At 40.4% G+C, this 9,843-nt stretch overlaps 1 protein-coding gene across 1 annotated transcript in view; it reads left to right on the top strand.

Annotated features, from left to right (window-relative positions):
• Positions 1–22: 22 nt before the first annotated feature.
• DCAF13 (DDB1 and CUL4 associated factor 13) overlaps positions 23–9,843 on the top strand; it is a 28,515-nt gene continuing 18,694 nt past the window's right edge. The window contains exons 1-6 of the mRNA XM_068932869.1: positions 23–211; positions 2,335–2,534; positions 4,357–4,464; positions 5,985–6,074; positions 6,794–6,949; positions 7,746–7,823. Of these exons, the coding sequence (XP_068788970.1) occupies positions 142–211; positions 2,335–2,534; positions 4,357–4,464; positions 5,985–6,074; positions 6,794–6,949; positions 7,746–7,823 (702 nt within the window). The 5' untranslated portion in view covers positions 23–141. The remainder of the gene's footprint in view (positions 212–2,334; positions 2,535–4,356; positions 4,465–5,984; positions 6,075–6,793; positions 6,950–7,745; positions 7,824–9,843) is intronic.

The following is a 9,843-nucleotide window of genomic DNA, read 5'->3' as shown; positions in this document are numbered from 1 at the left end:
GAGAGTCCGGCGGGAACCTGCCGCCCGGCGCATGCGCTCAAGTGAGAGGCGGCCACCTCCTCCTCCCCCCCCCCCCCCCCGGCCCGGCGGAGCGGAAGCGGCAGGGGAGCGTGTGCGTGTGCGTGTGCAGCGGCCGGGAGGATGCGGGTCAAAGTGCTGAGCCGGAACCCCGATGATTATGTCCGCGAGACCAAACTGGACCTGCAGCGCGGTGAGGAGGGCTGGGCCCACATGCCGTCCGCACGGGCACGGCAGCGCCGAGGGCAGCGGGCGGGAAGGGCCTCGAGCACCCGCCGGCCGCACGCCGCTGGTCGGCTGCCCCCGCGGGCAAGGTTCCCAGCCAGCGGTGCGCCGCGGTCGCCGTGCGGAGGCCCCCGAGAGCTTTAGCTTTCCTTTTCCTCGCCCGCCGCCGGGCTTGGCTGAGGAGGCGCTAACGGTGGCTCGGCGTGCGCGGAGTGGGGGGGTGGGGGGCGCTCTGCGCATGCGCCCGGTGCGGGGCGTGTCTGCGGCGCCCGTTGAGCGTTCGTTACAGGGGTTGGAGGGGAGCTGTGGCCGCGCAACGCCCCGCTTCGGTCGTCTCGGAAGCTGTGAGTCTGGAAGTTAAAGAGCGGCGTTAATGTTCGCCTCTGAAATGCTTAAGTGACTTCCCTGCCGTCTGCCGGCAAGCTCTGCGTTCATTTCTCTCAAACGGGGTTTGAAGGGAGTTAACCATCTGTGAAGAAAAAGGGTTGTGATTCTGTTACCTGAACTGAAATGGGGCTTCACAAGATACGTCTAAAAGCGCAGTGAAAGTTGGGACTGCAGATTTTCGGTTTTTTAGTCCCCGCTCTGCTACTCACTCTTAGCAGTCTTTTACATGTATTAATGTTTCAGGCACAGTAGCTCTCCCCCTGCTTTTTGTATTATGGCATATCTCTTACGGAAACTGGCAAAATCTTGCAGACTGTAGTTGTTAGTTTTAGATGCAGCAACTCTGGCCTGGTAGATGAGATGATGGCTTTCCACGCTCTGTTCTACTGATATTCTGTCAGAGCTGATTTTACACAGGCTCGCAGTTTCATCTCTATGAACGATAGAAATGGGATTTGATTTCTACTTAGTGTAAAAATAGTTCAGGAGAAAGGTTTGTAAAGTTAGAGCACGTGTAAAGTTCTGGATTTCTTGGCATCGCTAAATCAAATAGTATTTTGAGCAGAAGAGACCTGTAGTATTTGAAATTGCATATACTATGAATTGATTTGATTGAATTAGAGGTAGGCAACTATGTTGTTTGTGAAGTAGCACTATAACCGGTGCTGTTCAGTCCTGGAGATATTCAGAAGCCGTCTCGACAGTGTCCTGGGCAGCCTGCCCTAGGTGACCCTGTTTGAGCAGGACGGTTGCACTAGGTGATCTGCAGAGGTCCCTTCCAACCTCAACCATTCTGTGAACTATGCGTTTTCTCGTTGTTTAATTGTGGTTATGCACTTAAACCATGAACGAGATGATTAAATCTACTTATTAGAACAATAGCTGAGGTGTGGTTTGTGTGTAGGTTTTTAAATCAAATTCTTTATCATATAATGGAATGGTATACAACCATTTCCTCAGAGGTTTTATTTTTAGGGGTTTTAATATGCAAAAAATATTCTTTGAAAATCAGTAGACTGAAATAAGCATTGAATCTTGATGAGTGATCTAACTGTTGTCAGTAGAACAACTGACAACGCTTTTTGTATAAAACACAATGTCGGTTCCTACTGTCTTTCTCAATTTATCTTTAGGCGTGGGTACACAAATGGATGCAGAGAGACCCTTGCTCCAAGCTTATTGGATATAAACCATCCCTGTCAGCGAAAGGAGATAGCACCAGCAAAGTACCAAGCGACTGTGTCTCATTTCTGAGCCAGAGCTGCTTTGCAGCTGCCTGAAGAGGAACAGAGCTAGGTTGCAGCTCCCTGTGCCTGTCAGTTTAGGCACATCCTTTCTGCGTTTACTGGAATTTGGTGGCAGGAGGTGTTTTTTGTTTTGTTTTTTAATATCCATTTCAAGAAGGGCAAAATATCTGTAATTTTCAGTTTGCTGCGTGCATTCGTTAGTTTAGCAGTATACTCTTAAAAAGGGTGTCGAGTAACTTTAAAGTTATTTCAGACTTCATTAGCTTAAACATTGCCAAGTGAGCATACTAATCCCCATAGATCAATTTCAAAACAGTAAGTATGGCATAAATCTTAGTGTTGCAGTAAATTCTTCGACAGCTAGGAAAATCAAACAGAAAAGCATCTGAATGCACCTTACCTTGAGTTATATACAGTACATATAACAGATTTGTAATGACTGTTACTCTTATTGCAGTTCCAAGAAATTATGATCCCATATTGCATCCTTTTGAGGTTCCACGGGAGTACACAAGAGCTCTGAATGCAACAAAGCTAGAACGTGTTTTTGCAAAACCCTTTCTTAGCTCGCTTGATGGCCATAGAGATGGAGTTAATTGCATGGCCAAACACCCAAAGAGTTTGTCTACAGTGCTTTCTGGAGCTTGTGATGGAGAGGTAAGCTGCAGTTACAAACCACGACAAACAAGGTCACTTTCTTCCCCTCTCTTTTTTTTTTTTTAATGCCCTCTTTTTATCTGTCTTTGTGTCTTTGTTCGGCTATCATACCGTAACTTCACTCAGAAGGGGCATCCTATCCAGTTTGGGACAGTGTTTCTCAAACTGCAGGTTGTGACCTGCCGGCATGGGATGAATGTCAAAAAGGTTTAGGAAGCAGTTCTCAGCTATACAGTTCCTCTAAGTTAAAGAGTGAGAAGGGGCTGTCATAGCTGCGGGTAAGTGCTTACACAAATCTAGAAACTTCTGGTAAGCTGTGAGTTGGAGGTAACATTCAGTTTCTTGACATAGAGCAATGAGTGTTAAAACTTGCGATCCCTATGGCTTTTTGCGTCCTTTCCCCCCCCCCCCCCCACTGCCCTTTGAAGTTGAACTGCTACAGATTCAGAAGATTACATAAAGTCAGATGAGCTAGGGGGGAGGGACACACTTTCAAAAACTTTGTGGAATAATAATTTCACTTCTTCCCTAAAAATGATAACCGTGTATCTGTGTGATATTTTAGATAATTATTACGAATAGCAAGCAAGGGTACTTTTTGTGGGCTTTACTTCATGAAGGGCTACGAAAATGATTAGGGGGCTGGAGCATCTCTCCTATGAAGAAAGGCTGAGAGAGCTGGGCCTGTTGAGCCTGGAGAAGAGAAGACTGAGAGGGGATCTCATCAATGTACAAGTATCTGAAGGGGGGGTGTCGAGAAGATGAGGCCAGTCTCTTCCCTGTGGTGCCCAGCGACAGGACAAGTGGGCAGAAACTGTGCAGTGGGCACAAATTGAAACACAGGCAGTTCCATCTGAACATGAGGAAAAACTTCTTGACTGCGAGGGTGACTGAGCCCTGGCACGGGTTGCCCAGAGGGGTTGTGGAGTCTCCTTTGCTGGAGATACTCAAAAGCCGCCTGGACGTGACCCTGGGCAATGGGCTCTAGAGGACCCTGCTTGAGCAGGGGGGTTGGACTAGATGATCTCCAGAGGTCCCTTCCAACCTTGGCCGTTCTGTGATGTGGAGGCAATTGCAGAAGAAAACCATTTATCTTCTCTGCCCTCCCTCACCCTTATGTTGTTGTACATTTGATAGTAATTGTATATTTTAAATGTGTCTTCTGGGTATCCGCTTACTTTCCAGGATTTATAGAACATACATTCATCATACAGCAGCGTAAGGGAGATTAACCTCTTAAAACAGGAGGAAAATGAATTTTGGGGTCATGGGAATAAGTGTATATGAAAGGTGGTTGAGATTTCTTATCCGCTGACAGAGCAGTAACAGTACTTACAAATGTGAAAACTGAGCTCCTCCATTTCTTTAATTTAAATGGCTCCAAATATTTTGGAGCAGAAATCCCTGTGAGGGGTAGACATACATTTAGGTTATAATACAGCAGCTGAAGTTGAAAACGTTGCATTGGTTGCAAAAGTTATTTTCTTGTGCCTTTTTCTTTAAGGGATGTCATTGCTAAAATTAACACTGCTGCTGTCTTCTAATAAGAATTCCAGATCAAAAATAAGGGAATGCAAAAATAATGTAAGTGTATAGTTTGGGGGAGGAAGGAGTAAAAAGCAAAGAGCTATATGTTTTTTGTTTGTTTGTTTATTTCAAGGAGATAATTAAGTGGTTTTAACATAAATCTGGCTAGTGTTCAAGCCAGCTGTGCCATTTTGTTATAATGTGTGTGCTCTCTTCTGCTTGAATTATGAACTGTAATTGTGGGCTGTAGAAAACTGAATTAAATAACAACAGAATACTTTTCCGTTTTTAACAGGTTAAAATTTGGAACTTGACCAAACGACAGTGTATTCGTACTTTACAAGCCCATGAAGGCTTTGTGCGAGGGATGTGTGCTCGTTTCTGTGGAACCTCGTTCTTTACTGTAAGTATAATATGTCTCCTTAGTACGCTCTAACAATACAGATCAGCTGTTGACCAGCTATTTTCTAGCAAGCAACTTACTGTAATCTCTCCTGTAGAATATTTAAATTTCAGTTATTTTTAGAATTTGAATGCATTTATTAAATTTGTCGTGTGAACCTGTCAATTCTGTTTCTGATGAACGTTTTTTTGGTGCTATGATACTTATGTTATTCAAGACTGTGAAAAGGATAAATACCGGGTAAATTGCAAAATGATGGTCATTTAATTAAATTTTAAGTTAGCTATTTAATGCGAGAGAGGTAGATAGTCTATATTCATTGGAAGACATGTAGGTGGTTACTTCTGTAAGTGTTTGAATTCCCTGTGATTAAAGATGAACTAATTAATTTAAGATGGTTCCAACTGAGTAATTAAGCTCAATAAGGTTTTATTTAATAAAACTTTATTAGTTTGTATCAACTGCAACTGATTCAGTTACATGTAAACTGTTTGGAAATGGTATGTTTTCCTTTTTGCATTAAAACAATTCTAAGACGTTACAATAAAAACAATTGTGTTTGAAGATCAGAAAGTCCTCAGGTTTTGCTTCTTATGTGCTAAGCATATAAACCTATGTTAACTGTTATACATTTATATTTTCTGAACTAGATACCAGGTCATGAGGGCAGTAGTTACCGGTACAGGGGAAGTTGCAGCAGAATATTCTAAATGACACCAAATTAGAATCCCCTTTTGACATTCTGAAGAAAGAGAACTGATGCTGTCAGGAGAGGAAGTTGAACATGTATAGCTAACTTTTTTTTGGGCCAGATACAGTTTCCCTGATCCAGGTCATGGCACAGCCATGCAAAAACTTCTACTGGCATAATGTAAGAGGTAGCTTGGGGTTAGGAGCAGGCAACTGGAGCAACTCAGATGGAAAGTGCCTTTTAACAGTTTACATGCCCACCAAATGACTTCCAGAAGATGATTTGCAGTGTAGGATACTCTTTTTATTTAAGAATCATAAAATATAGGCTAAAAAAATAGCCGTTTTCTCATTTCACCTTTTTGTTATTCAACCCTGGAAGTATCTCTTTTGAAGAATGGAGAAGATCCAATGTAGCAACTAGATCAATTTTTTTTTTCAAAATGTTTAAATAAAGCTTAAATAAATCTTCAGCGCAGAAATTCTGCATGTGACGATCCAATTCAAGCAAAACTTATTTTAATACAGTCAGATACAAAAGGTGCTGGAGTAACGTGTGCAGACATGACTGTTTCAGACTGAAAATAAAATCTTCAGGGGGTACCTTACAAGTTTCTAGTAAAGTATGACAGTGAGAACTAATCCTCGGCTAAGAGGAATGAAACAGAACAGTGAACAGGCAAGAGAGAAGCACTCTTTTTATTATTAGTGTTATTAGAGAACGCTCTTTTATTTTGAAAGATTGCCTCTTCTTAGTTGCAAAGCAAATTAATTCAAATAAGCAGAATAAATTCATGTAAAACTGTACATGCTGTCTGCAATATTTCCAGGTTGGTGATGACAAAACTGTGAAGCAATGGAAAATGGAGAGTCCAGGATATGGAGAAGAAGAAGAACCGATTCATACAATTCTTGGAAAGGTAGAAAACCTTAATTTTGATTTCCTACATCTATTCTTTTGAATTGTTTGACTCAATTCTTATTTGGCTTTGGAGGGGATAGAAATAGATTATTGTAATTGGTTATTGTAATGGGTTGTAAGGTGGTGGCATCAAATTTTATAATGGCACTTTAAAAATACCTTCAGCTTTTCATTTACACGTAACTAGAAAGGAATATCTCACATGTCATCAGAGACTGCTTCGGTCTGTCTTTAGCAATCGTTCCTTTCCTGGGGACTGGTCACATCTTTCTGTAGTGTATTCCTCTTCAGCTGCGTGCTTTCAGTGCTTGATCTGCATAAAATAATTCTGTTTTCATGCCAATACCTCACAGCCATTCAATACAAAACTTTGACTTTATTTTAAAAATTCCTAATTGCTATAAAATCAGCCATGACTTTGTCTGAAATGGTACTTTATCTGAAGTGTCAGCTGTCTAATGCTGACACTGTTGTAGATTAACAAATTTATGATGCATGCATATAAATGAGCATGCAGAAAACTAGCCAATTGTATAAGGGTGCGTCTAATAAGACTCAGTTTCCGGTGCCACTGGTGGCTCAGTTTTGAGATATATGAACAAACAAAAACATGGCAGACTCGATATGCAATGGTCTCTTGATCTTTTCTATAACAGGACATACATATATATTTACGTAAACATTTGCTTTGGGTCTTTTTTTTTTTTTCTTCTAAAGACAGTGTATACAGGAATTGATCACCACTGGAAAGAAGCTGTTTTTGCCACCTGTGGCCAACAAGTGGACATTTGGGATGAACAAAGGACAAGTCCCATGTGTTCTCTGACATGGGGTTTTGATAGCATAAGCAGTGTAAAATTTAATCCAATTGAGGTAATGTTTGTGTTATGTATTGGAATATCAATATTTTTCTTGATTAGTGTAAAATCTAAACTGTATTAGTACTATCTTTAACTGCTTTTTCCCAAAGTAAATTTCTTTGTGTTCTAACATGATATGTAAGGGAGTGTGTGTGTGTGTGCGCATATATACATGCACACACACGTGCATGCACGCACACACACACACACACACACACACATATGTACGTGCTTTGATAGATACCATGTATTTCTTTTTTTTTTTTTCTTTTAATGGGGGAAGGGAGAAAAAGAGGTAGGGTAGTCTCTTTTCTGCCCCACACCAGTATGTACCCTGTACTTCAATCATGTAACATAGTAGTTGCGTGGCTGTGGAGCTCTTATCTCGTCCTCTCCTGTAATTTTCTGTGACAAAGTCTTCTGCCATTCCACAACAAATAACTGAATCTGCTCTGATCTTCTACAGCAGTTCCTATATACCTGTTGAGTGAGTTGTGCTTGTGGGTTGAAGTAAAGTGTATATGAGCAGGTGCTTGTTACTTGTAGAGTAGAGAGGAGTGGGTGGATTCTGAATTTTACTGGGAAAGCTATTTAAAATGCTTGGGCTCAATAATTAACTGTACGCAAAGAATTGTGAATATATTTACTTAGGGGAACTATTTGACTGCAGGCTTAGTGAAACTGCTTAAATATGTGGGGAAAACTGCTTACCATCCTCTAGATGTGTTTAGAAGAGCATGCATAATAAAACACTGATGTGGGTAAAACACTGATTTTTATTTATTTATCTATTTATTTATTTATTTTAGACATACCTTTTAGGAAGCTGTGCTTCTGACAGAAATATCGTGCTGTATGATATGAGACAATCAACTCCATTAAAGAAGGTAAATTTTTCTTCTTTTTAGTCTGTTTTTTAGTAAAAGATTGTGGCAGTAGTAATGATACAGAATACAGAGATAGTCTGCTATAGTATTGATAGCATTGATGATGATAGAGAAAGGGAAGCTCTGAACTGTGGGTTCACTGAGTGTTCGTATTTTTTGAGTCTCTTAACTGAGCTTATTAACTTAATCTTGGGATTCAAACTAGAGTTAAAAAGGCCCTTTTCTATGTTCAAACCGGCTGTCATCCTCGCTCTGTTGTAATTCTTGATAAAGTGCCTGACCTGACAGCAATTTCACGATAAGAACTTTGTGTTCATTTAGTGCTTTGTGTCTGTGTATGTGTGACTTTTTTTTTCCCTTGCCAGAAGGAAGCAAGGTAACTTACAAGGCATTTGCTTTAGACCATTGGAGAGCCTTGCTCTGCATTTGAAAAAGTATTTTTTTTGTATGAAAATAATTCCTTCGTGAGCTACACTGTGTTAAGTGATATAATCTATGCACCTACTATACAAGTTTCAGAAATCCTTTGCAATGAAATGGAAATTATATACTATATCTTTCTGTGGTATTTAGCAGTAACATGAAAGTTCTTGCTCATCTTTAAGAGGATGTATGTATTTGTTTAAAGTGAGAAACCAATAATTTACATACAAGTATTAACAAGTGGGATCAAATTCATTGTTTCTTGAGCCCCACAACTGTCTTAACAATTCTGCTTCTTGAAGTATTGATATTCTGGCTTGCGAATATTCACTCAGTATCCTTCTGGTATGTTATATACTGTTTGCGATGACTGTAGGCTAGTATACACTGGAATGCTATAACGGCACTTAAAATAGTCATAAAATAGGACTGTTGTTGGCATAACAGTATTTCTTTCTTTCCCTGTGCACCAGCAATTTTTGATGAAGTTTCATTTGGGCCACTGAGACAGTGCTTTAAAAAAAGTCGTCAATAATGCTAATTTGAGGTGTGAATGCAGAAATGAATTTGGCCAGTGCTGTAGATAAGCAATTAGAAGTTAAAAGGATGTAGTTCGAGTACTTGTGAACTAAGTTTGAGTATAACTGAATGTTACACACACATACCCCGTATATAGATAGATATATCTATAGATAGATATCTACATATCTCTCTCTCTCTATATCTATATATGTATATATATATATCATGTATGCCTGGTAAGCAGTGTGTGTAAGCACATTTCCTGCCATAGAAGCAAAACACTAATCAAAACTTCCTTGCATCTGCGGATACCGTAGCCTCTGCTGGGATTCTGCTGAGATGGGAACGATTGTTCTCTGCAGAGACACGTTGAATATCTGGCTGTGCATCGAAAGCTAAGATCTCAGTAATTCCCAAGAGAAGCATGGTGCTGACAGAGGCACCTTGCCCCTGGGGAGGCGCTGGATCCTAGTGCCGATGTGTTCTTGAAGAGCAATCGGCAAAGCAGCTCACACATTGCCCTGAGTTTGCAACTCAACAGGAGATCCTTCTTTAATGGAAATAAGAGTATAACTTGTGAAGCTAGCTCCCTTGCCTGCTTGTCCTGTCCATGAGTTTTGAAGTCTTAAGTTTAGGGGAGAGACAAATAAGATGGTGGAATGTTACATAAGTACAAAATAATGAATGATCTAAAAAAGTTGGAAAAAGATGAAGGGGAGCACTCCTATTCTATGACAAGAGGAAGACATTTAGTAAAAGACAGCACGTTTTAAAACCAAAAGTCGTTCTTGTGCAACCTGTGGGATAACAGAAGGAAAGAGATTAGGGTGTTTTAAAGATGGACAACTTTAATATTTGTACAGCTGGCAGAAACTGTGTTGTCTCTTGCTTGAAATTTTAACCATGTAAGCTGTAAGATACCTTGCAGATAGTAAAGAAGGAGAGGTTAGTTATTTGGGCAGTCTGCTTTTATATTATAGAAATCTCAAAATGTCCAAGCCGACTCATTTTATTTTTCGTCTTAGCAAGTGCTTACAGTTGAAGTAAATAAACCAAGATAGCCAAATCTTCAAGG

The sequence above is a fragment of the Struthio camelus genome, chromosome 2, assembly GCF_040807025.1.
Source record: "Struthio camelus isolate bStrCam1 chromosome 2, bStrCam1.hap1, whole genome shotgun sequence".
Lineage (NCBI taxonomy): Eukaryota > Metazoa > Chordata > Aves > Struthioniformes > Struthionidae > Struthio > Struthio camelus.
This window is presented reverse-complemented; position numbering and strand designations above follow the sequence as displayed.